Genomic DNA, 27,732 nt, shown 5'->3' with positions numbered 1-27,732 from the left:
CGATGCAGTTTGGTTGCCAAACAGAAGGCTGAGGAACTTCCTCTCTATATATTTCCCAGCCTCAGTTGTTCAGTTGCAACGGTAGAGAGTCACACTTTCTCAGCCTCAGAGGGAGGCAAAGGCAAGCCACCTTGCAAGAAACTATGGCTGTTATTATCTATTGTTAGTATTATTATTATATATATATATATATATATATATATATATATATATATGCACACACACACACACACACACACATATATATACATACAGAGAGAGAGAGAGTCCATCCCCGAGTTACAAACATCCAACTCACAGTTAAGAACAGGATGGGAAAACAGGAAGTGAGAAATATTATTATTATTATTATTATTATTATTATTGCATTATATGATCAATTATTAGTATTGGATCAATAGTATGTAATCCTGGGTTTTGTAGTTTTACGAAGGTTGCAACGAGTGCAGTTTGACCATGCTTTAAATGCTGTGGGGTCAAATGGCATCCGTTCTAAATGTGTCCTTAGTCAAACTACAACTCCCATCATTCCATAGCATTGAGCCAAAGGCAGTTCAGGTGGGCTCCCACTCCACCCATTCTAGTTGTGTCCTTAGTCAAACTACGACTCCCATCATTCCATAGCATTAAGCCCAAAGCAGTTCAGGTGGGCTCCCACTCCACCCATTCTAGTTGTGTCCTTAGTCAAACTACGACTCCCATCATTCCATAGCATTAAGCCCAAAGCAGTTCAGGTGGGCTCCCACTCTACCCATTCTAGTTGTGTCCTTAGTCAAACTACGACTCCCATCATTCCGTAGCATTAAGCCCAAAGCAGTTCAGGTGGGCTCCCACTCCACCCATTCTAGTTGTGTCCTTAGTCAAACTACAACTCCCATCATTCCATAGCATTAAGCCCAAAGCAGTTCAGGTGGGCTCCCACTCCACCCATTCTAGTTGTGTCCTTAGTCAAACTACAACTCCCATCATTCCGTAGCATTAAGCCCAAAGCAGTTCAGGTGGGCTCCCACTCCACCCATTCTAGTTGTGTCCTTAGTCAAACTACGACTCCCATCATTCCGTAGCATTAAGCCCAAAGCAGTTCAGGTGGGCTCCCACTCCACCCATTCTAGTTGTGTCCTTAGTCAAACTACAACTCCCATCATTCCGTAGCATTAAGCCCAAAGCAGTTCAGGTGGGCTCCCACTCCACCCATTCTAGTTGTGTCCTTAGTCAAACTACGACTCCCATCATTCCGTAGCATTAAGCCCAAAGCAGTTCAGGTGGGCTCCCACTCCACCCATTCTAGTTGTGTCCTTAGTCAAACTACAACTCCCATCATTCCATAGCATTAAGCCCAAAGCAGTTCAGGTGGGCTCCCACTCCACCCATTCTAGTTGTGTCCTTAGTCAAACTACGACTCCCATCATTCCGTAGCATTAAGCCCAAAGCAGTTCAGGTGGGCTCCCACTCCACCCATTCTAGTTGTGTCCTTAGTCAAACTACGACTCCCATCATTCCGTAGCATTAAGCCCAAAGCAGTTCAGGTGGGCTCCCACTCCACCCATTCTAGTTGTGTCCTTAGTCAAACTACGACTCCCATCATTCCGTAGCATTAAGCCCAAAGCAGTTCAGGTGGGCTCCCACTCCACCCATTCTAGTTGTGTCCTTAGTCAAACTACAACTCCCATCATTCCATAGCATTAAGCCCAAAGCAGTTCAGGTGGGCTCCCACTCCACCCATTCTAGTTGTGTCCTTAGTCAAACTACGACTCCCATCATTCCGTAGCATTAAGCCCAAAGCAGTTCAGGTGGGCTCCCACTCCACCCATTCTAGTTGTGTCCTTAGTCAAACTACGACTCCCATCATTCCGTAGCATTAAGCCCAAAGCAGTTCAGGTGGGCTCCCACTCCACCCATTCTAGTTGTGTCCTTAGTCAAACTACGACTCCCATCATTCCGTAGCATTAAGCCCAAAGCAGTTCAGGTGGGCTCCCACTCCACCCATTCTAGTTGTGTCCTTAGTCAAACTACGACTCCCATCATTCCGTAGCATTAAGCCCAAAGCAGTTCAGGTGGGCTCCCACTCCACCCATTCTAGTTGTGTCCTTAGTCAAACTACAACTCCCATCATTCCATAGCATTAAGCCCAAAGCAGTTCAGGTGGGCTCCCACTCCACCCATTCTAGTTGTGTCCTTAGTCAAACTACAACTCCCATCATTCCGTAGCATTAAGCCAAAGGCAGTTCAAATGCATTGTAGTAGGCAGATGCATAGGAAACACCTCTTCAAACCACAACTCCAAGGATGCCATAGCATTGAGCCAATGAAAGTGGTGTCAAACTGCATTCGTTCCCCAATGTAGACGCACCCAAGAGGCTGGATTTTTGCAAAACGCCGCAATTAGAAATAGGAAGCAGGTTCCAATGACTTGCTAAGCGCTGTGGTTTCCTCCCATCTTCGAGGAAACTACGTAGTTCCTCCAAAACGTAACCAACGTTCCCCATTTTCAGATTCCGAGGCCAAAGAGACAAATCAGACTATATTTACACTGCAGAATGAATGGAAACACTGCATGAGACCCTTGACTGTAGAGCCTATCATCCTTTAACATGTGGTTGCAGACCCACAACGCTATGCAACACGTTGTTCGTTCCTGGTTTATAAATGTTATTATTTCCCAATTGGTTCTATTATTAAAAACATGGGGAAAGTTTATAAAACTTTGCGGGACGTCCTGCTATAGCACATCTGGCTCTAGTTTTCCACTGAACGTCTCAACCAAGTCAACCTACTTTGTGGCAACCACAAAAACGAAGTTTCGGGACTGTAACAGCTACTTTCAAAGTCAGGACCGCACAACTAAACAGGAAATAATACTTTCAAACCAGGAACAGGAAATTTTGTTGCATTGTGTAATATACCCCATCGCCCTTCATGATTGCTTATGCTGGCCATCCAGGGCAGATGGTTGTTGCAGTCCCATAATATTTGGAAGGCTAAATCTCTGTTCCAGAAACACTATATGTGACCCTTGAATATATATCCCATCATCCTTCTTCATTGCTTATGTTGGCCATCCAGGGCAAATGGTTGTTGCAGTCCCATAATATTTGGAAGGCTAAATCTCTGTCCTGGAAACACTATATGTGACCCTTGACTATATATCCCATCATCCTTCATCATTGCTTATGCTGGCCATCCGAGACAGATGGAGGATGCAGTCCCAAAGCATTTGGCGAGCTCCATCTTAGATGTGACCCTTGACTATATATCCCATCATCCTTCATCATTGCTTATGCTGGCCATCCGAGACAGATGGAGGATGCAGTCCCAAAGCATTTGGCGAGCTCCATCTTATATGTGACCCTTGACTATATATCCCATCATCCTTCTTCATTGCTTATGCTAGCCATCCGAGACAGATGGAGGATGTAGTCCCAAAGCATTTGGCGAGCTCCATCTTATATGTGAACCTTGACTATATATCCCATAATCCTTCTTCATTGCTTATGCTAGCCATCCGAGACAGATGGAGGATGTAGTCCCAAAGCATTTGGCGAGCTCCATCTTATATGTGACCCTTGACTATATATCCCATCATCCTTCATCATTGCTTATGTTGGCCATCCGAGACAGATGGAGGATGTAGTCCCAAAGCATTTGGCGAGCTCCATCTTATATGTGACCCTTGACTATATATCCCATCATCCTTCTTCATTGCTTATGCTAGCCATCCGAGACAGATGGAGGATGTAGTCCCAAAGCATTTGGCGAGCTCCATCTTATATGTGAACCTTGACTATATATCCCATAATCCTTCTTCATTGCTTATGCTGGTCATCCGAGACAGATGGAGGATGTAGTCCCAAAGCATTTGGCGAGCTCCATCTTATATGTGACCCTTGACTATATATCCCATCATCCTTCTTCATTGCTTATGCTAACCATCTGAGACAGATGGAGGATGTAGTCCCAAAGCATTTGGCGAGCTCAATCTTATATGTGACCCTTGACTATATATCCCATCATCCTTCTTCATTGCTTATGCTGGCCACCCGAGACAGATGGAGGATGTAGTCCCAAAGCATTTGGCGAGCTCCATCTTATATGTGACCCTTGACTATATATCCCATCATCCTTCTTCATTGCTTATGCTAGCCATCCGAGACAGATGGAGGATGTAGTCCCAAAGCATTTGGCGAGCTCCATCTTATATGTGACCCTTGACTATATATCCCATCATCCTTCTTCATTGCTTATGCTAGCCATCCGAGACAGATGGAGGATGTAGTCCCAAAGCATTTGGCGAGCTCCATCTTATATGTGAACCTTGACTATATATCCCATAATCCTTCTTCATTGCTTATGTTAGCCACCCAGGGCAGTTGGTTGTTGCAGTCCCATAATATTTGGAAGGCTACGTTTTTGTCCTGGAAACACTGCATGTGAGCCTTGACTATAGATCCCATCATCCTTCATCATAGCTTATGCCGGCCATCCAAGACACAGTCCCATAATTATATTTGGAGTTTTACATATTCGCCCTGGAAACCCTTGACGCCCATCATCCTTCACCATTGGTTATGATGGTTATCCAGGATGCAATCCCATCTAATATTTGGGGAGCTCCATCTTATCTGTGACCCTTGACTATAGATCCCATCATCCTTCATCATTGCTTATGCTGGCCATCCAGGGCAGATGGAGGACGCAGATGGAGAGCTCCATCTTATCTGTGACCCTTGACTATAGATCCCATCGTCCTTCATCATTGCTTATGCTGGTCATCCAGGGCAGATGGAGGATGCAGATGGAGAGCTCCATCTTATCTGTGACCCTTGACTATAGATCCCATCATCCTTCATCATTGCTTATGCTGGCCATCCAGGGCAGATGGAGGACGCAGATGGAGAGCTCCATCTTATCTGTGACCCTTGACTATAGATCCCATCATCCTTCATCATTGCTTATGCTGGCCATCCAGGGCAGATGGAGGATGCAGATGGAGAGCTCCATCTTATCTGTGACCCTTGACTATAGATCCCATTGTCCCTCATCATCGTTTATGCTGGTTCTCCAAGATGCAGTCCTATATAATGTTTGGAGAGTCCCATCTCCACACTGAAAACCCTGCATGAAAATGCGTCGATTATAGATCCCATTGTCCTTCACCTTATGCACGAAGGACATCATCTTACTCGTTCCTGCTCACCCCAAAGGCATTTATGAGCCGTTTGCCCATACAAAGGGAGGACTATCATGCCCATGGGTGGGGATGAATCATGCGCAAAGTGGCCTTAGTATTATTATTATATGGCCAATGGTGGGTTTTGACTTGTCATGGGTAAAAGGCCTCGCCTTGGGCAAACAAAGGCAGGAGGTGCCGCCATGGATGCCGCTCGTCCCACGGATGCCGTGCCACTCTTTTATGGGCCCCGTGACCCTTGCTTGGGCAAACAACTCGTAAACAGGGCTTTGCTTGTCCTGCAAACAACAGGGATACAGGAAGCGACCGGGGTGTTTGGGGCAAAAGGGGACGAAGGTGAAGCGGTCCAGGGGTCAAGGTGGGGAAAGGTGGCCGGCCTCTCAAGGGTGGCATGGGCTTTGGGTTTGAGGAGGGTTTGAGGAGGGTTTGAGGAGGCTTTGAGGCTTTGCGGGTTTGAGGGTTTGATGATGGTTTGAGGGTTTGAGGAGGCTTTGAGTGTTTGAGGAGGGTTTGAGTGTTTGAGGGTTTGATGGTTTGAGGAGGCTTTGAGGCTTTGAGGGTTTTAGGGTTTGAGGCAGGTTTGAGGAGGGTTTGAGGGTTTTAGGGTTTGAGGAGGGTTTGAGTAAGGTTTAAGGAGGGTTTGAGGGTTTGAGGGTTTTAGGGTTTGAGGAGGGTTTGAGTAGGGTTTGAGTAGGGTTTGAGGAGGGTTTGAGTGTTTGAGGAGGGTTTGAGGAGGCTTTGAGGGTTTGAGGGTTTGAGGGTTTGATGATGGTTTGAGGGTTTGAGGGTTTGAGGAGGCTTTGAGTGTTTGAGGAGGGTTTGAGTGTTTGAGGGTTTGATGGTTTGAGGAGGCTTTGAGGCTTTGAGGGTTTTAGGGTTTGAGGCAGGTTTGAGGAGGGTTTGAGGGTTTTAGGGTTTGAGGGTTTTAGGGTTTGAGGAGGGTTTGAGGAGGGTTTGAGGGTTTGAGGAGGGTTTGAGGAGGGTTTGAGGTTTGAGGAGGGTTTGAGTGTTTGAGGAGGGTTTGAGGAGGCTTTGAGGGTTTGAGGCTTTGAGGGTTTGAGGCGGGTTTGAGGCGGGTTTGAGGCGGGTTTGAGGAGGGTTTGAGGAGGGTTTGAGGAGGGTTTTAGGGTTTGAGGAGGGTTTTAGGGTTTGAGGAGGGTTTGAGTAGGGTTTAAGGAGGGTTTGAGAGTTTTAGGGTTTGAGGAGGGTTTGAGGGTTTTAGGGTTTGAGGAGGATTTGAGAGTTTGACGAGGGTTTGAGGAGGGTTTGAGGGCCCCAGTGACCCTTGCTTGGGCACTCGTAAACAGGGCTTTGCTTGTCCTGCAAACAATCAACAGGGATACAGAAAGCGACCGGGGGTGTTTGGGGCAAAAGGGGACGAAGGTGAAGCGGTCCAGGGGTCAAGGTGGAGAAAGGTGACCTGCCTCTCAAGGATGGTGTGGGCTTTGGGTGCATCTACACAGCCTTTGACTGTGTGGATCATAACAAACTGTGGCATGTTCTTGGTGGTCTGGGGAGACCAAGTCCCCGTGTCTGTCTCCTGAGAAATCTGTATAAAGACCAAGGAGCCACAGTCAGAACAGACCACGGAACAGGAGATGGGTTCCAGATTGAGAAAGGAGTGCGGACATCAGGGCTGCATACTATCGCCCTCCCTATTCAACTTGTACACAGAACACATCATGCGACGTACATGCGGGGCTTGACGAATCCAAGGCCGGAGTTAAAATTGCTGGAAGAAACATGAACAACCTTAGATATGCAGATGATACCACTCTGATGGCCAAAAGCGAGGAAGAGCTGAGGAGCCTTCTCACCAAGGTGGAAGAAAGAAAGAAGTGCAAAAGCTGGATTGCAGTTGAACATCAAGAAAACCAAGATGATTTCAACCAGACGGATTGATAACTGGCAAATAGAGGGAGAAAGCGTGGAGGCAGTGACAGACTTTATATTTCTAGATGTGAAGATCACTGCAGCCAGGAAATCAGAAGACGTTTCCTTCTTGGGAGGAGAGCAATGGCCAACCTGGACAAAAGAGTGAAGAGCAGAGACATCTCACTGGCAACGAAGGTCCGCATAGTCAAAGCCATGGTCTTCCCCATAGTCACCTATGGATGCGAGAGATGGACCATAAGGAAGGCTGAGCGAAGGACGAGAGATGTTTTTGAAGGAAAATCCTGAGCGTGCCTTGGACCTTGGCAAGAAGATCCAACCAGTCCATCCTCCAGGAAATAATGCCCAAAGGCTGCTCACTGGAGGGAAGGAGATGAGAAGCAAAGCTGTAATAAGATCAGAGTGAAATAATAAATGTACAGTAGAGTCTCACTTATCCAAGCCTCGCTTATGCAATCTTCTGGATAATCCAAGCCATTTTTGTAGTCAACGTTTTCAATATATCATGATATTTTGGTGCTAAATTCGTAAATACAGTAATTACAACATAACATTATTGCGTATTGAACTACTTTTTCTGTCAAATTTGTTGCATAACATGATGTTTTGGTGCTTCATTTGTAAAATCATAACCTATTTAGTTTAATAGGCTTTTTCTTAATCTCTCCTTATTATCCAACATATTCGCTTATCCAAGCTTCTGCTGGCCCGTTTAGCTTGCATAAGTGAGACGCTACTGTATTTACGAATTTAGCACCAAAATATCACGATATATTGAAAACATTGACTACAAAAATGGCTTGGATAATCCAGAGGCTTGGATAAGCGAGACTTGGATAAGTCTATTTACGAATCTGTTTATCTATTTACAAATTCATTACTCATAATGTGCACCTTGCTTATCCACTATTGCAACCTCATTGTTTTTAATTTGATGTTTTAATTCTGTGTTGTGTTTTTTTCACCTATTGTGCATATTTTATTATTGGTTTTTGTTTTTGTCCTTTGATGTTTTATATTTTATCATCGCTTGTATTTTGATTTTGCTGTAAGCCGCCCCAAGTCCCCTTCGGGGAGATGGAGGCGGGATATAAATAAACTTATTATTATTATTATTATTATTATTATTATTATTATTATTATTATTATTATTATGACTCTAGTGTAATAAGATCAGAGTGAAATAATAAATGTATTCATAATAATAATAAAAATAGAGTAAAATAAATGAAATACAGTAGAGTCTCACTTATCCAAGCCTCGCTTATCCAAGCCTCTGGATAATCCAAGCGATTTTTGTAGTCAATGTTTTCAATATATCATGATATTTTGGTGCTAAATTCATAAATACAGTAATTACAACATAACATTACTACGTACTGAACTACTTTTCCTGTCAAATTTGATGTCTAACATGATGTTTTGGTGCTTCATTTGTAAAATCATAACCTATTTTGACGTTTAATAGGCTTTTTCTTAATCTCTCCTTATAATCCAACATATTCGCTTATCCAAGCTTCTGCCGGCCCGTTTATGTTGAATAAGTGAGACTCTACTGTAATTACGAATTTAGCACCAAAATATCATGATATATTGAAAACATTGACTACAAAAATGGCTTGGATAATCCAGAGGCTTGGATAAGCGAGGCTTGGATAAGTGAGACTCTACTGTAATAAGATCAGAGTGAAATAATAAATGTAATAATAATAATAAAAAAGAGTAACATAAATGTAATAGTAGCAACAATAATAGAGAAAAATAATAAATATACAGTAGAGTCTCACTTATCCAACATAAACGGGCCAGCAGAACGTTGGATAAGCGAATATGTTGGATAATAAGGAGAGATTAAGAAAAAGCCCATTAAACATCAAATTAGGTTATGATTTTACAAATTAAGCACCAAAACATCATGTTTCCTGAATACACACACATCTAAAAAATTGATCTTATTACGGTCACATGTATCTGTAAATTTAATGTGGTCATGTATGGTATTAATCCATGTTCTAAAATGTGATGCTGCAGTATCAGACCGGAAAATTGAGAAGATGTCATCAATGTATCGTCCATAATAGATCATGTCGGGGAGATCTAGATTGTATGTGCTGTTGTAAATGAATTTTGTCTCAAGGTAGGCAACAAATAGGTTGGCAATAGCAGGAGCCAGAGAACTCCCCATGGCGACTCCACATACTTGTAAATAAAATTGTGTGCCAAATTTAAAATAATTGTTTTCTAGAACAATGTCTAATAGATCCATCAGAAAATGTGTTGGGGGTGACAATGATGCTCTAGTGTCCAATACATCCTTAATAACCTGCCTAGCTTCCTCTAAAGGAATGCTGGTGATGTCTAAAGTCATGAGTATAGCACCTTCAGGTATATGGAGGGATTCCACTGTGTTGATGAAATGTCTTGTATCTTTAATATATGATTTGGTCTGGGTAACAAAAGGTTGTAAAAAATGATCTACGTATTTGGCTATGGGTTCTAGAATGGATCCTATTCCAGATACAATGGGTCTTCCAGGAGGAGGATGGATGCCCTTATGTATTTTGGGAAGCATGTAATAATACCAATAATAGAGAAAAATAATAAATGTAATAATACCAATAATAGAGAAAAATAATAAATGTACCATATATTCTCGAGTATAAGCTGACCCAAATATAAGCCAACCAGGATCCTCACCCGAGTATGAGCCGAGGGAGGCTTTTTTAGTCCTAAAAAAGGGCTGAAAAACTAGGCGTATACTCAAGTATATATAGTATATGTTTTCTGGACTACAAGGCCCATCATTCTGGAGTTTGCAGCCCAAATGCTGGGTCTTATAGCTTTAAATGAAACCTTTGAGCTTGTTCTGCTCAGACATTCAAATCAATGCTCTTGAGTGAAGTTTACAAGTTCAATTCTCCTTCGTTGCAGCCTTTTTATGATGATGATATTATGGCCGTAAGACTCCTTCGTTCCCATAAGTGGTGCGTTTTTATATTTTCGGTGACCGGAGAAAGACCTTTACGGAGACGGATTAGGTTTGGAGAAAAGCAAAAAGGAAAACAGAAAATAAAATGCCGCCGTTGAGTTCCTGCCTGAGTCATGAGCCAGCGGCCTTCTTGGCTGGGAAGAAAAAAGGAGATTCCAGGAAACGGCACTTAAATAATTCAACGGCTTGGAATGAAAGTGCAAGGCGTGCCCCCGGACACACTTAAAACCGGGCCGTAATTCACACCCTAAATTCATCCAGGAGAGCATTTTCTCGAGCCTGACTCATGCATAGTTTCTTGGTATTGTTTCCTCAATAATGGGAGTGATTGCAAAAAACAGCCCTGGAGACCCGAGTTCGAATCCCGTCTCAGCCATTGTGTGCTCTGTATATCTATATGGTTTACAGAAAATTGAATAATACAGTAGAGTCTCACTTATCCAAGCTAAACGGGCCGACAGAACGTTGGATAAGCGAATATGTTGGATAATAAGGAGTGATCAAGGAAAATCCTATTAAACATCAAATTAGGTTATGATTTTACAAATTAAGCACCAAAACATCATGTTATACAACAAAGTAGTTCAATATGCAGTAATGCTATGTAGTAATTACTGTATTTACGAATTTAGCACCAAAATATCACGATGTATTGAAAACATTGACTACAAAAATGCGTTGGATAATCCAGAACGTTGGATAAGCGAGTGCTGGATAAGTGAGACTCTACTGTAGTAATAATAATAATAATAATAATAATAATAATAATAATAATAATAATAATACTTTATTTATACCCCACCACCATCTCCCCGCGGGGACTCGGGGCGGCTTACATGGGACAAAGGCCCAAACAACATAAGGACAAAATACAAGCAACATAATACAAATTACAATATAAAAAAGATAAAACAATAATACAATATGAACAAGAGTATTATAACAGTTGAAACCAATCAATTAAAACAATACAAGGATAAAAAACATTGCATTTAAAACACATAAATGGTAAGACCATAATAAATACAGGATAGATTATTTTTAAAAGCCCTCTATTAAAAAAAAAACTATGCATCCCAGTCCCTACAACTCCCCAAACTCTCCAGTATGTTCAGTTGCGGATCAATTCCTCTGTTTGTTTTGTGCCATAGAAAAGAATAGGAAAGGGTTAGGGGAGAGGCAGTGGGCGGGGTCATGCAAATTCCACACCAATGGAGAGAGCAAGGAACACTGGGATGTCTGTGGTGGAGGAAAAACAGGATATCTAGGAGGAAATTATCCCCGAATGAATGCCTTCACTTGAGTGGTGGGCAATGGGGTGTTTGTGGAGGACCTTGTCAGGGCTCTTGGACATGTTTACGGCGCTCGCCATAACCTGCAATGTCATTCAGTGGCATGCCATGGGTGTCTCCTGACCGTGGGAGCTAGAGCTGTTTGTGGAAGTGGACTGGACACCCCAACCATAAACATGCACACATATTTTCACTTTTATTTTGTGTATAGATAGATAAGCAAGAACAGAACGCTGGCATTTCTTGGAGCCTGGAGAGATCATGCGCTCTTTCCTCCCTTGCATTTTTGTCATGCGCTTAAAAGCCTCGCATCATCCATTATCCACGGCTTCGTGATTCAGGTTCCTTGGGGAACAAACACAACACAAACAGTGAGGAAAGGCTTTATTTCTGCCTCTGATAATAAATTATTCTCGTCTCCTCCTCCAATTATAAGAAGAATATCAGGTTGCCAACTTCTCAACCGGCTCCTGCAGCTCTGCCTTTGAAACCAGTGATGTTTCCATCAGATATTCCCAGTCTGACATCACTTGGATGGCATAAGATCCTGGGATTTGGAGTTTTACAAAGCCTTGAACATGGTCTCAAAGATTGCAATGGTTCTACACAGCATAGTTGGAGGACCAATTAATTTTAATGACAGAGGAGCAAGGTGTATGACTTTCCCCCCTTTGGTCAGTTGGCAACCCTGTTTTGCAAGTTGAGAATCCTGCAGCGTTTTCAAACTGCAGCTCCCAGCATTCTTCACTATTGTTAGCTATGTGGATTTAAAGGGCATCTTGGGTCTTGTAGTTTAGCCAAGAGTTATAGAACGAAAGCAGTCCCGCACAGCTTGAACTGCCATGGCTCCATGCTATGGGATCCTGGGAGTTGTAGTTTCATTAAGGACACATGGGAGTTGTAGTTGCACTAAGGACGTATCTACACTGTAGAAGAGGTGCAGTTTGGCACCACTTGAACTGCCTTGGCTGCAATGCTATAGGAACCTGGGAGTTGTAGTTTCACTAAGAATGCATTTATACTGTAGAATGTGTGCAGTTGGCAGCAATGCTGTCGGATCCTGGGAAGTGTAGTTTCACTAAGGACACATGGGAGTTGTAGTTGCACTAAGGACGCATCTAGAATGGATGCAGTTTGGCACCACTTGAACTGCCCTGGCCGCAATACTATGGGATCTTGAGAGTTGTAGTTTCACTAAGGACACATGGGAGTTGTAGTTGTGCTAAGGACACATCTAGAATGGATGCAGTTTGACACCACTTGAACTGCCACGGCTGCAATGCTATAGGAACCTGGGAGTTGTAGTTTCACTAAGGATGCATTTACACGGTTGAATGTGTGCAGTTGGCAGCAATGCTATAGGAACCTGGGAGTTGTAGTTTCACTAAGGATGCATTTACACGGTTGAATGTGTGCAGTTGGCAGCAATGCTATAGGAACCTGGGAGTTGTAGTTTCACTAAGGATGCATTTACACGGTTGAATGTGTGCAGTTGGCAGCAATGCTATAGGAACCTGGGAGTTGTAGTTTCACTAAGGATGCATGTAGAATGGATGCAGTTTGGCACCACTTGAACTGCCATGGCTGCAATGCTATAGGAACCTGGGACTTATAGTTTCCTTAAAGATCTACATTGTAGAACGAATGCAGTTTTACACCACCTGAATTGTCCTGGATGCAATGATATGGGATCCTGGGAGTCTGCAGTTTGCCGACTCCTCTGTGGCCTTATAAAACTACAACTCCCGGGGCCCGTAGCCATGGCAGCCTCTGCCTCCTCCGGGGCTTTCCTTCCCAGGTGGGTCTGGCAGGTAAGGTGATCCCTTAGCCAGGAGCCTCCTGAATGACAGGTGTTGCCTTACTCCTTTTCTATGCACTCCCTTTACTCCAAATTGCAAGCGACTCTCTCTATATTGAAAAGCAACTTCTAGGCTCCCATTCTAGGCTTGCAAAGGCTCCCATTAGGCAAAAGCTAATGATTCTTTTTAAAAAATATGCTTATTATTATTATTCTTATTATTATTTGAAACACAACAAGATGAGTCCGCAGCAGACCCTCTGCTGGCTGTTGTATTGGATCACAGGTCAGACATTTCCCAAGTGTCTAGGACAGTTGTTATTATTATTTTATTGTATGACACAGCAAACAAGATAGACATGCTGGATTTCGTATCACAAAATCACAAGTCGAACACTTCCCAAGTGTCTAGGACTGTGTGATGTATATTATTATTATTATTATTATTATTATTATTATTATTATTATTATTATTATTATTATTGTATGACACAGCAAACAAGATAGATATGCTGGATTTCATATCACAAAATCACAAGTCGAACACTTCCCAAGTGTCTAGGACTGTGTGATGTATTATTATTATTATTATTATTATTATTATTATTATTATTATTATTATTATTATTATTATTATTATTATTATTATTTTATGGCACAGCAAACAAGAGAGATATGCTGGATTTCGTTTCACAAAACCACAAGTCGAACACTTCCCAAGTGTCTAGGACGGTGTGATGTATTTTCTGATGATGTGTGCAGATCCCAGTAGGGTGGCCTTTTGCAGTTGGCAGATCGTAATTTTGTCAATGTCTATTGTTTCCAAATGCCGGCTGAGATCTTTTGGCACAACACCCAGTGTGCCCATCACCACCGGGACCACTTGCACTGGTTTCTGCCAGAGTCTTTGAAGTTCAATCTTGAGGTCCTGAGAGCGGCTGAGTTTTTCCGGTTGTTTTTCGTCAATGCGACTGTTACCTGGGATGGCGACATCAATGATCCAAACCTATTATTATTATTATTATTATTATTATTATTATTATTATTATTATTATTATTATCATTATTATTATTATGACATATTATTGCTGTAGAATTGTGACTTTATTATTATTACATTACCTATTATTATTATTGTTGTTGTTGTTGTTATCATCATTATCATCTCTTAATTGAGATCCAAAGGGGCTGATTGAGACCTAAACTATTTAAAATCTTGGGTCTTTTATAAAAACATATGCACTGCATCCAAGAAATCCAAAACAAGAGGTTACATGCTAATCCGTCCATTCTTATTTTTGAAAAATAACATAAATTATTTGGGTTGCTGTGAGTTTCCTGGGCTGGTTGGCCATATTCCAGAAGCATTCCTTCCTGACGTTTCACCCACATCTATGGCAGGGACAGTTAACATCTCCCAACAAAGGATTCCCCCAGGAAGGAAGCAGCCAGGCTCTGCAGCTGCAAGGCTTTTCAATGCTAATCAAGGTGGACATCTGTACCATTCCCACAAGTTCTTTCTCCCACCCTGGACCTTACACAGATTTATAAACCTCCCTTGCCTAGTTTCCAACAAACCTCACAACCTCTGAGAATGCTTGCCATAGGTGTGGGCGAAACGTCAGGAGAGAATGCTTCTGGAACATGGCCAGACAGCCCGGAAAACTCACAGCAACTCAGTGATTCCAGCCATGAAAGCCTTCGACAACACAACATAAATTTAGCTTTGCCCTTAAGAGAGAAAAAGGGGCATATTACATAACGATAATGATAATGATAATGATTATTATTATTATTATTATTAATCTGCGCACATCATCCAAAAATATATCACACAGTCCTAAACACTTGGGAAGTGTTCGACTTGTGATTTTGTGATACAAAATCCAGCATATACATCTCGTTTGCTGTGTCATACAATGTCATTGTGTCAATAATAATAATAATAATAATAATAATCGCCCAGTGATTCCAGCCATGAAAGCCTTGACAATGAAATAATAGTGATGATGATGATGATGATGATGATTGGTTGGTGTCTAACTGGGTGTGGTGGTCTTGATTTAGATGCATTTCAACTTCTATGAATACAAACCGTGATGTTAAACTGCATAAAATTGCCATTAAAAACAAAACATCTGCCTAGAACGGCCTGTGAGGTTGGAGCGCCATCTAGTGTTTAATCTCTCGAAGTGAAGCCTCTGACGTTTCGGATTTTCTTGAGCAAAGCCTTGGAAAGCCAGCTGGGTTTGATTAGGTGATTAATTCGAATGGACTGAAATCGGATGGCCAGCTATGCAATAGTATTTCCAATATCTTTGCAAGGATAGGTAAGAAAGCAAATAGAAAAAAATGATAATTTATTTGGAATATGAGGCTGGAGGAGTGTTAGAGGAGCTACTAAAAAAGAAATAAAATGAAAAATGAGGTCTAAATGTTTCCTAGAAGGCAAAATAACTCAACCAAGGCTGCCATTACTATTACAGTAGAGTCTCACTTATCCAACGTTCTGGATTATCCAACGCATTTTTGTGGTCAATGTTTTCAATACATTGTGATATTTTGGTACTAAATTCGTAAATACAGTAATTACTACATAGCATTAAGGTGTAATGAACTACAGTAGAGTCTCACTTATCCAACACTCGCTTATCCAACGTTCTGGATTATCCAACGCATTTCTGTGGTCAATGTTTTCAATACATCGTGATATTTTGGTGCTAAATTTGTAAATACAGTAATTATAACATAACATTACTGCGCATTGAACTCCTTTTTCTGACATTTTTTTTGTATGATATTTTGGTGCTTAATCTGTAAAATCATAACCTATTTTGATGTTTAATAGGCTTTTTCTTAATCTCTCCTTATTATCCAACATATTCGCTCATGCAACGTTCTGCCGGCCCGTTTATGTTGGATAAGTGAGACTCTACTGTACTTTTTCTGTCCAATTTGTTGCATAACATGATGTTTTGGTGCTTAATCTGTAAAATCATAACCTATTTTGATGTTTAATAGGCTTTTTCTTAATCTCTCCTTATTATCCAACATATTCGCTCATGCAACGTTCTGCCGGCCCGTTTATGTTGGATAAGTGAGACTCTACTGTACTTCTTCTGTCAAATTTGTTGCATAACATGATGTTTTGGTGCTTAATCTGTAAAATCATAACCTATTTTGATGTTTAATAGGCTTTTTCTTAATCTCTCCTTATTATCCAACATATTCGCTCATGCAACGTTCTGCCGGCCCGTTTATGTTGGATAAGTGAGACTCTACTGTACTTCTTCTGTCAAATTTGTTGCATAACATGATGTTTTGGTGCTTAATTTGTAAAATCATAACCTAATTTGATGTTTAATGGCTTTTTATGGCTTTTTCTTAATCTCTCCTTTTTAATCCAACATATTCGCTCATCCAACGTTCTGCCGGCCCGTTTATGTTGGATAAGTGAGACTTTACTTTATTATTATTATTATTATTATTATTATTATTTATATTACTACTACTACTACTACTACTACTACTAACTTGGGGATCCTGCGGTGGCCACATTATTTGAAAAAGACATTTTTTGTTTTGGGGTGTTAGGTAATATCAGTTTGGTCATTTATAGCTCTATCTCTGAGAAAAACCCAGTTTTTCCTGTTGTTTTTTTATGAATGCTCCCATTAGAAAATGCATAAGGATGGGCTCAGTGCTCTCTTGGTGCAGGTGAACTACAACTCCCATGTGCCAAGGACAATCACACCATGAAAGGGTTAGATATTGAAGCTATGCAAAATAGTTTAAGCTATGAAGGTTGAATGAAAAGTAATGCCTCCACCTTCGTCACTTGGGTTTGGATGGGAATATTTTAATAAATGAAACGCAGAAATAATCCTGAGAACGTGCTCTTTAACGACCACTATTCACTTTTCCACAACACCACCAGACAATTGGATGCATTTCTGCCAACAATGAACAAGTTTTCTGAAGCCGTCATGGAAGAAGTCGACACTCTGTTTCCGCAACCGGCATCTCACAATCTTCAATGCTAAGGCTTCTCCGTCTGCACAGGGTTCCATACTTGGCACTTTAACAACACAACCGTTCAATGCTAAGGGTTCCCCGTCTGCGCAGGGTTCCATACTTCGCCCTTTAACAACACAACCGTCCAATGCTAAGGCTTCCCCGTCTGCATAGGGTTCTATACTTCACACTTTAACAACACAACCGTTCAATGCTAAGGCCTTGGTTGAGGAGTTACGAAGGTGGAGGCATTACTTTTCATTCACTCCTCGTATGAGAAACTACAACTCCCATTCTGTGTCATTCCATTTCCTAGTTTGGACTGCATCACATTATTATTATCATTACTACTACTACTATTTATATCCTGCTTTTTCTCTCTTAAAAGAGACTCGAAGTGTCTCACCGTGTCCAATAAATGACATGAAATAAAAATGTAAAACCAGAATATAAACAACAAGATAGAATTAAACATTAAGATTATGAAAAAATAAAATAGTTAATCCCTTTAAGAGGAAACGAGGTTCCGGGAACACCGTGGCTTCAAGGCCTTTGTTTGTTTGCGCTTTTTGCCAAAAAGGGAACCTGTTTCGCTAGTTCCGAAACAGGTTCCAAGAGAAGATTCACAATGGAAGAGAGTATCACAAAGTTTTGGGAGCTATAAATCCCAGCAACTACAATTCCCAGATGCCAAGGTCTATTTTCCCCAAACTCCACCAGTGTTCACGTTTGAGCTTATTAAGTATTTGTGCCAAGTTTGGTCCGGATCCATCATTGTTTGAGTCCACAGTGCTCTCTCAATGGAAGTGAACTACAACTCCCAAACTCAAGATCAATGCCCAGCAAATCCTTCCAGTATTTTTTGTTGGTCGTGGGAGTTCTGTGTGTAAAGTTTGGCTGAATTCTATCATTGGTGGGGTTCAGAATGCTCTTTGATTGTAGGTGAACTATAAATCCCAGCAACTACAACTCCCAAATGTCAAGGTCTATTTCCTCCAAACTCCGCCAGTGTTCACATTTGAGCATATTGAGCATTCTTGCCAAGTTTGGTCCGGATCCATCATTGTTTGAGTCCACAGTGCTCTCTGGATGTAGGTGAACTACAACTCCCGAACTCAAGGTCAATGCCCAGCAAACCCTTCCAATATTTTCTGTTGGTCGTGAGAGTTCTGTGTGCAAAGTTTGACTGAATTCCATCATTGGTGGGGTTCAGAATCCTCTTTGATTGTAGCTGAACTATAAATCCCAGCAACTACAACTCTCAGATGCCAAGGTCTATTTCCCCCAAACTCCACCAATGTTTAAATCTGGGCATATTGAGTATTCATGCCAAGTTTGAGTCCACAGTGCTCTCTGGATGTAGGTGAACTACAACTCCCAAACTCAAGGTCAATGCCCACCAAACCCTTCCAATATTTTTTGTTGGTCGTGGGAGTTCTGTGTGCAAAGTTTGGCTGAATTCCATCATTGATGGGTTTCAGAATGCTCTTTGATTGTAGCTGAACTATAAATCCCAGCAACTACAACTCTCAGATGCCAAGGTCTATTTTCCCCAAACTTCACCAGTGTTCACGTTTGAGCATATTGAGCATTCCCTTTATAGTATTTCCTGTTGGGAGTTCTGTGTGTCACATTTGGTTCAGTTCCATCATTGGTGGGGTTCAAAATGCTCTTTGATTGTAGGTGAACTATAAATCCCAGCAACTACAACTCTCAGATGCCAAGGTCTATTTCCCCCAAACTCTACCAATGTTTAAATCTGGGCATATTGAGTATTCATGCCAAGTTTGAGTCCACAGTGCTCTCTGGATGTAGGTGAACTACAACTCCCAAACTCAAGGTCAATGCCCAGCAAACCCTTCCAATATTTTTTGTTGGTCGTGGGAGTTCTGTGTGTAAAGTTTGGCTGAATTCCATCATTGATGGGTTTCAGAATGCTCTTTGATTGTAGCTGAACTATAAATCCCAGCAACTACAACTCCCAAATGTCAAGGTCTATTTCCCCCAAACTCCGCCAGTGTTCACGTTTGAGCATATTGAGTATTCATGCCAAGTTTGGTCTGGATCCGTCATTGTTTGAGTCCACAGTGCTCTCTAGATGGAAGTGAACTACAACTCCCGAACCCAAGGTCAATGCCCACCAAACCCTTCCAGTATTTTCTGTTGGTCGTGGGAGTTCTGTGTGCCAAGTTTGGCTTAATTCCATCATTGGTAGGGTTCAGAATGCTCTTTGATTGCAGGTGAACTATAAATCCTCAGCTTGATTGAATCTGACACTAATTGCACTTTTTTGGCCCAGTTCTTTTTTAGAGCCGACCCAGGATTTTATGATAGTATATTTACTGTATCTTGACCTATGACTTGTTTTACTGTTGATTGATTGTTTTATTGTTATGTTTTTATATTGTTTGTGACCTGGGCTTGGTCCCATGTAAGCCGTCCCGAGTCCCTCCGGGGAGATGGGGCGGGGTATAAAAATAAAATTATTATTATTATTATTATTATTATTATTATTATTATTATTATTATTATTATTATAAATCCCAGCAACTACAACTCCCAAATGACAAAACCAATCCCCCCTAACGCCTCCAGTATTCAAATTTGCGTATTTTTGTGCCAAATGTGTTCCAGTGAATGAAAATACACCCTGCATATCAGATATTGACATTATGATTCGTAACAGGAGCAAAATGACAGTGATGAAGTCGCAATGAAAATAATGTTATGGTTGGAGGTCACAACATGAGGAACTGGATTAAGGGGTCTCGGCATTAGGACGTTTGAGACCCACTGGACTAAGGGGATTTTTGGCCTCCCTTTTTCCCAGCATGGCCTTCAAAGTATGAGGAAATGTGAGCCTAGAATGAAGGTTCTTTTTTTCGGAAAGTTCCAAACTTGAGTTTGATTGGTGTCCCTGGAAACCATGAGCTTTGGAGAGCCCGTTGAGCAAACACCTGCGTTTCTGCCTGAGTGGCTCTGGGGATTGCCCCAGACACTCTACCCCCCTTTCAGTCCCCTCCTCTAATCCTTTGCAACAAAAGAGGCACCGAAACCAGAATGAGTCCCAGTTCCGGACTCCGTCGCCCAGGTAGATCCGAGCAAAGCCATGGCGAAGACAAGCGCATTGCTTCTGGCCCTCCTGGCCGCCTTTTTGGGGGTCACATTTGGCTCAGGTGAGCGCCCAGGTAAGGATACACCCAGGTAAGGCCAATGGGGTGTAAATGGAGGCGGCATGTGGCGTCTATTGGACCCTAAACCCGCTCCAGGTTTGAGTCTCAGCTCCAAGAAAACACTTCCCAAAGTTAGTTCCTTTAAAGTTCAAGACTAGAATCCGGAGCGGATTCACCTCTTATTGGAATTACAGTAGAGTCTCACTTATCCAAGCCTCGCTTATCCAAGCCTCTGGATATCCAAGCCATTTTTGTAGTCAATGTTTCCAATATATCGTGATATTTTGGTGCTAAATTCGTAAATACAGTAATTACAACATAACATTACTGCGTATTGAACTACTTTTTCTGTCCAATTTGTTGTATAACATGATGTTTTGGTGCTTAATTTGTAAAATCATAACCTAATTTGATGTTTAATAGGCTTTTCCTTAATCCCTCCTTATTATCCAAGATATTCGCTTATCCAAGCTTCTGTCAGCCCGTTTAGCTTGGATAAGTGAGACTCTACTGTACAGTAATTACTACATAACATTACTGCATATTGAACTACTTTTTCTGTCCAATTTGTTGTATAACATGATGTTTTGGTGCTTAATTTGTAAAATCATAACCTAATTTGATGTTTAATAGGATTTTCCTTAATCCCTCCTTATTATCCAAGATATTCGCTTATCCAAGCTTCTGTCAGCCCGTTTAGCTTGGATAAGTGAGACTCTACTGTACCATCTATTAGTTCAATTGAAGGCTTTACTAGCTTTTCAGTGTAGCATTAAAAGGTACCGTAAAGCAATATCTATAAACGACTACTAACGGACGAACAGGAACAAGTTCATTTGAAGGAAATGTGGGAAGTAGATTTCGGGGAAAAATTGAATAATCAGGAATGGGGAAGAATATGGAGAATGAGGTTATTAAAAAATATGTCCATAGGAAGGGTTTGGCCAAAAATGACTCTTTTTTTTGCAGCCCAAAATTTCAAACTAAGCTCTTTTAAAGTTCAGACAATAATAATAATAATAATAATAATAATAATAATAATAATAATAATAATAATAATAATTTTGGTGCCATGCCAAAAGATCTCAGCCAGCATTTGGAAACAATAGACATTGATAAAAGTACGATCTGCCAACTGCAAAAGGCCACCCGACTGGGATCTGTGCACATCATCCGAAAATACATCACACGGTCCTAGACACTTGGGAAGTGTTCGACTTGTGATTTTGTGATACGAAATCCAGCATATCTATCTTGTTTGCTGTGTCATACAATATAATAATAATAATAATAATAATAATAATAATAATAATAATAATAATAATAATAACACAGTCCTAGACACTTGGGAAGTGTTCAACTTGTGATTTTGTGATATGAAATCCAGCATATCTATCTTGTTTGCTGTGTCATAATAATAATAATAATAATAATAATAATAATAATAATAATAATAATAATAATAATCACACAGTCCTAGACACTTGGGAAGTGTTCAACTTGTGATTTTGTGATATGAAATCCAGCATATCTATCTTGTTTGCTGTGTCATAATAATAATAATAATAATAATAATAATAATAATAATAATAATAATAATCATCTCTATCTCTTTCTTCTTCCTTGCTTCCCTCTTCCTCTCTCTTTCCCTTTTTTTGTTTCCATCTATCTTCTTCCTTCCTTCCTTCTTTCCTTCCTTCCTTCCTTCTTTCCCTTTCTTTTCCTCACTCTCTTTCTTTTTCTTTCTTCCTTCCTTCCTTCCTTCTCTCTCTCATCTCTATCTCTATCTCTTTCTTTCTTTCTCCTTTCTTCTTCCTTCCTTCTTTCTCTTTCTTTCATCCTTCCTTCTCTCTATCTCTTTCTTCTTCCTTTCTTCCCTCTTCCTCTCTCTTTCCCTTTTTTTTTTTCCATCTATTTTCTTCCTTCCTTCCTTCCTTCCCTCCTTCCTTCCTTCCTTCCTTCCTTCCTTCCTTCCTTCCTTCCTTCCTTCCTTCCTTCCTTCCTTCCCTTTCTTTTCCTCTCTCTTTCTTTTTCCTTCCTTCTTTCTCTTTCCTTTTCTTTCATCCTTCCTTTCCCCCGCTCTCTCTCTCTCTCTCTCTCTCTCTCTCTCTCTCTCTCTCTCTCTCTCTCTCTCTCTCTCTCATCTCTATCTCTTCCTTCCTTCCTTCCTTCCTTCCTTCCTTCCTTCCTTCCTTCCTTCCTTCCTTCCTTCCTTTCTTTCTTTTCCTCTATTTCTCTTTCCTTCCTTCTTGGATTTCTCCTTTCTTTCTTTCTTTCTTTCTTTCTTTCTTTCTTTCTTTCTTTCTTTCTTTCTTTCTTTCTTTCTTTCTTTCTTTCTTTCTTTCTTTCCCTCTATTTTTCCTTCCTTCTTGGATTTATTTCTTTTTCCTTCCTTCCCTCTCCCCCTCTCTCTTTCCCTTTCTTTGTTTCCATCTATCTTCTTCCTTCCTTCCTTCCTTCCTTCCTTCCTTCCTTCCTTCCTTCCTTCCTTCCTTCCTCTCTCTTTCTCCTTCCTTCTTTCTCTTTCTCTTTCTTTCCCCTTTCTTCTTCCTTCCTTCTTTCCCTTTCTTTTCCTCTCTCTCTCTTTTTGCTTCCTTCCTTCTTTCTCTTTCCTATTCTTTCATCCTTCTTTCCTTCCTTTTTTCTCTCTCTCTATCTATCTCTATCTCCATCTCTCTCTTTCTTTCTTTCTTTCTTTCTTTCTTTCTTTCTTTCTTTCTTTCTTTCTTTCTTTCTTTCAGTGTCGGATGGAGGAGAAGGCCTTGTCCTCCCAAAGGCAGAACTGAGCAGGTCAAAACGCAGCCCAGGTGGGACAGAACTCTGCCCATGCCCAGGTGAGCCCTTTCCCCATTGTGGCTTTGGACCACTTGGGAAGTGTTCGACTTGGGATTTTGTGATACGAAATCCAGCATATCTATCTTGTTTGCTGTGTCATAATAATAATAATAATAATAATAATAATAATAATAATAATAATAATAATAATAATAATACATCACACAGTCCTAGACACTTGGGAAGTGTTCGACTTGTGATTTTGTGATACGAAATCCAGCATGTCTATCTTGTTTGCTGTGTCATAATAATAATAATAATAATAATAATAATAATAATAATAATAATAATAATTTTGCACCCATGCATAACCGGCTCACCCACCATCCCTTTTCCAGGCATGGACGCCCCGAAAAGACACAAGCACCATTGTCCTTGCGATCATTTTGGCTTCTTCTTCATGACAGGTAAGGAGACGCTTTGGGGTGCAATGGGTCAATGTCAATGGAGAGGGACCCTTCTGTTTCCCTTGACTGGGAGCTCTAGTGGTTCCCAACTGGGGATGCTGGGAGTTACAGTCCAAGCACAGCTGGTACCTTTTACTGGTTCCTGCTAGCTATGCTGCCTAGGGGATGCTGGGAGGTGCAGTGCAATTCCTTGCAGGGAAATCAATGTAACCCTACAGGGTTAAAGTCGCGACATTACTCACAATTGGCTTGGTTAGTTGTGGGCTGATGGGAGCTGCAGTCGCACCACATATAATAATGGAGAGCTATTGGTTCCCATTCGCTTTGCTGGCTAAGGGCTGATGGGAGTTGCAGTCCAAGAACATAGGGAGAGTAATTGGTTTCCATTGACTATGCTGGTTAGGGGATGCTGGGAGTTGCAGTACTAGAACATATGGAGAGTTACATTAATTCCCATTGGTTATACTGGAAAGGGGATGCTGGGGTTTAAAGTCCAAGAACATAAAGAGAGCTGGCTTAGGGATGCTGGGAGTTGCAGTCCACTAAGATATGGAGAGCAATTGGTTCCTGTTAGCTATGCTGGTTAGGGGGTGCTGGGAGCTGCAGTACTAGAACGTATGGAGAGTTTAATTGATTCCCATTGGTTATGTTGGAAAGGGGATGCTGGGAGTTACAGTTCACTAAGATATGGAAACCAATTGGTTCCTATTAGCTATGCTGGTTAGGAGATGCTGGGAGCTGCAGTACTAGAACTTATGGAGAGTTCAATTAATTCCCATTGGTTATGTTGGAAAGGGGATGCTGGGAGTTGCAATCCACTAAGATATGGAGAGCAATTGGTTCCTATTAGTTATGCTAGTTAGGGGATTCTGGGAGCTGCAGTACTAGAACTTATGGAAAGTTCAATCAATTCTCATTGGTTATGTTGGAAAGGGGATGCTGGGAATTGCAGTCCACTAACATATGGAGAGCAATTGGTTCCTGTTAGCTATGCTGGTTAGGGGGTGCTGGGAGCTGCAGTACTAGAACGTATGGAGAGTGCCATTAATTCCCATTGGTTATGTTGGAAAGGGGATGCTGGGAGCTGCAGTACTAGAACTTATGGAGAGTTCCATTAATTCCCATTGGTTATGTTGGAAAGGGGATGCTGGGAGTTGCAGTACTAGAACTTATGGAGAGTTCCATTAATTCCCATTGGTTATGTTGGAAAGGGGATGCTGGGAGTTGCAGTCCAAGCACATATGGAGAATTCTGTAAATTCCCTTTGGCTGTACTGGCTAGTGGCTGATGGGAGTTGCTGTCCAAGAACATAAGGGGAGCTATTGGTTCCCATTGGCTTTGCTGGCTCGGGATGCTGGGAGTTGCAGTACTAGAACATATGGAGAGGTTTATAGATCCCCGTTGCTTATGCTGGAAAGTGGGTGCTGGGAGTTGTAGTCCAAGCACATATGAAGGGCTCTATCCTCCTTTGCAGAAGAACCCCATCGTCGCCGCCGTCGCCGCCATCATCATCATCCCCATCATCCTCATCATCACCACGGCAGAAAAGCCAAGCATCACTTGCAGCAAAGGAAGAATCAGTGCCTGCGGTTCCTGAAGCATTGCCTTCGGAGGCAGATCAGCATCCCCCTTTAGCAGAGCATAATAAACCACAAAGCCTCATCAATAAAGCTATTGATTTCCAATATTGATTGATTTCTCTGCGTCCTATCTTACTCCAAAACTGAAGCAAACAATGGTTATTTGTGTCTCTTGTATACCCAATACACATAGCCTGAAATGATGATGATAATAATAATAATAATAATAATAATAATAATAATAATAATAATGGTGGGATCACAAACCTGCAAAAGTCTTGGAAAATGAGCACGCAAAGATACTGTGGGACTTCCGAATCCAGACTGACAAAGTTCTGGAACACAACACACCAGACATCACAGTTGTGGAAAAGAACAAGGTTTGGATCATTGATGTCGCCATCCCAGGTGACAGTCGCATTGACGAAAAACAACAGGAAAAACTCAGCCGCTCTCAGGACCTCAAGATTGAACTTCAAAGACTCTGGCAGAAACCAGGGCAGGTGGTCCCGGTGGTGATGGGCACACTGGGTGCCGTGCCAAGAGATCTCAGCCGGCATTTGGAAACAATAGACATTGACAAAATTACGATCTGCCAACTGCAAATGGCCACCCTACTGGGATCTGCACGCATCATCCGAAAATACATCACACAGTCCTAGACACTTGGGAAGTGTCCGACTTGTGGTTTTGTGATACGAAATCCAGCATGTCTATCTTGTTTGCTGTGTCATACAACGTCGTTGTGTCAATAATAATAATAATAATAATAATAATAATAATAATAATTTAGGCTTTATTATAAATGATAATTATTATCATCATTATTATTATGAGCTATAATAAAACACAATTTATTATTATTATTATTATTATTATTATTATTATTATTATTATTTTCAACAGGGACAGTGAAAACATTTGCCCATTCTTATCATTTGGATATTATGTACCTTCAAGAAGTAATAATAATAATAATAATAATAATAATAATAATAATAATAATAATCTAGGCTTTATTATTATCATTATTATTATTTACCTTCTAAAGAATAAAACACTATTATTATTATTATTATTATTATTATTATTATTATTATTTTCAGCAGGGACAGTGAAAACATTTGCCCATTCTTATCATTTGGACTCCCCTTAAATATGATAATAATAATAATAATAATAATAATAATAATAATAATAATAATAAGATATGATGTACCTTCAAGAAGTAATAATAATAATAATGTAGGCTTTATTATTATCATTATTATTATTTACCTTCTAAAGAATAAAACACTATTATTATTATTATTATTATTATTATTATTATTATTTTCAGCAGGGACAGTGAAAACATTTGCCCATTTTTATCATTTGGACTCCCCTTAAATATGATGATGATGATAATAATAATAATAATAATAATAATAATAATGCTGCGATATTATGTACCTTCAAGAAGCAATAATAATAATAATAATAATAATAATAATAATAATAATAATAATAATATATTTAATATTTCCCTCCCAAGATTGGAACTCAAAGCAGCTCGCAACTTTTAAAATATAAAACTGCAAACACAGACAAAAATTACATATTAAAATATAATATTATATATTTTACTATTTCCTGTTATTATTTCGACCTGAATAATAGTAATAATTTATTATGATGATAATAGTAATAATAATTAATTATAATCATTTATTATTTCGACCTGAATAATAGTAATAATTTATCATTATGATAAGAGTAATAATAATTAATTATAAATAAGTATACATAATATTATTATTATTAATATATAAATGTATATATTAATAATAATGTAAATGTAAATATAAATGTTATTTCATGGACATTTATATAAACGTATAAATGTAAAAGCATATAAATGTAGCAAATAAATAAATATAATACAAAAATAAATATAAAATAAATATAAAAATAAAAAATATAAAAATAAAAAATATAAAAGCATATACATTTAGGAAATAAATAAATAAATAAATATTATTAATTGCCCTTTAATCAGACAAGAAGACAGTATGCAATTAGCATCAGAGTGATGTATGGGCTTCAAGTAACTTTTCCAATTCTTTTTCCCGTTACCTCCTCATTCCTGCAGCATTCTCACACCCATCATCCCCAATCTTTGTTTGGCTTGGCTTCTTCAAAAAGGGAGCGCGGCCCCTTTAAGGGCGAGCTGTCAACGCGGCCAGGCGGAAGCGAGCGCGGCGCGGTTGCCGGGGCGACGGGGGCGGTGACTTTGCAAAGGGCCGCCTCGCCTCCCGATTGGCCGGGCGGGAGGGTCACGTGACACCTGGCGAGCGTTCGATCCAGTCTTGGGCCGGCGAGGGCGGAAGCGGCAGAGCGGCGTTATCCTCGGCTGGTGAGTTCGCCAGGTGGGCGTGGCCTCGTGACGTCACCGGGCTCCCCTATTCCCGCAAGTGGAATCGCCCGTCCCTTCGCATGCTCCATTTGCGAGGGCGATTCCATTCCGGCAAAATAGGGGGGCGGCACAAAAAGACGGCCCAAAAATTTGCTTTTTCCGGGGGAG

At 40.6% G+C, this 27,732-nt stretch overlaps 2 protein-coding genes and 1 long non-coding RNA gene across 9 annotated transcripts in view; 2 read left to right on the top strand and 1 right to left on the bottom strand.

Annotated features, from left to right (window-relative positions):
* Positions 1-25,280, top strand: part of LOC134293725 (synapsin-2-like) — a 27,268-nt gene extending 1,988 nt beyond the window's left edge. Inside the window, exons 1-4 of one of the 4 annotated variants that reach the window (XM_062962179.1) lie at positions 20,133-20,350; positions 23,089-23,181; positions 23,521-23,589; positions 25,064-25,280. In XM_062962179.1, the coding sequence (XP_062818249.1) occupies positions 20,284-20,350; positions 23,089-23,181; positions 23,521-23,589; positions 25,064-25,224 (390 nt within the window). In that variant the 5' untranslated portion in view covers positions 20,133-20,283 and the 3' untranslated portion in view covers positions 25,225-25,280. Of the gene's footprint in view, positions 1-20,132; positions 20,363-23,088; positions 23,182-23,520; positions 23,590-25,063 lie in introns of those variants that run through there. The other 3 variants (XM_062962178.1, XM_062962177.1, XM_062962180.1) reach the window with 3 other exon arrangements.
* Positions 10,842-27,641, bottom strand: LOC134293726 (uncharacterized). Of its 2 annotated transcripts, none has more exons than XR_010000690.1 (2): positions 27,285-27,641; positions 10,842-11,707 (listed from the first exon to the last, which is right to left on the bottom strand). It is a non-coding gene; the product is annotated as an uncharacterized LOC134293726 (long non-coding RNA). The 2 variants fall into 2 exon arrangements; XR_010000691.1 differs by lacking the exon at positions 10,842-11,707 and adding an exon at positions 22,044-25,218.
* The window catches only part of lipe (lipase E, hormone sensitive type), a 35,370-nt gene continuing 35,076 nt past the window's right edge, over positions 27,439-27,732 (top strand). Inside the window, exon 1 of one of the 3 annotated variants that reach the window (XM_062962174.1) lies at positions 27,439-27,564. The gene's annotated coding sequence lies outside the window, so the exon portion shown is untranslated. The other 2 variants (XM_062962176.1, XM_062962175.1) reach the window with 2 other exon arrangements.

Source organism: Anolis carolinensis, unplaced genomic scaffold (genome assembly GCF_035594765.1).
Source record: "Anolis carolinensis isolate JA03-04 unplaced genomic scaffold, rAnoCar3.1.pri scaffold_10, whole genome shotgun sequence".
In the NCBI taxonomy this organism is placed as follows: Eukaryota; Metazoa; Chordata; class Lepidosauria; order Squamata; family Dactyloidae; genus Anolis; species Anolis carolinensis.
This window is presented reverse-complemented; position numbering and strand designations above follow the sequence as displayed.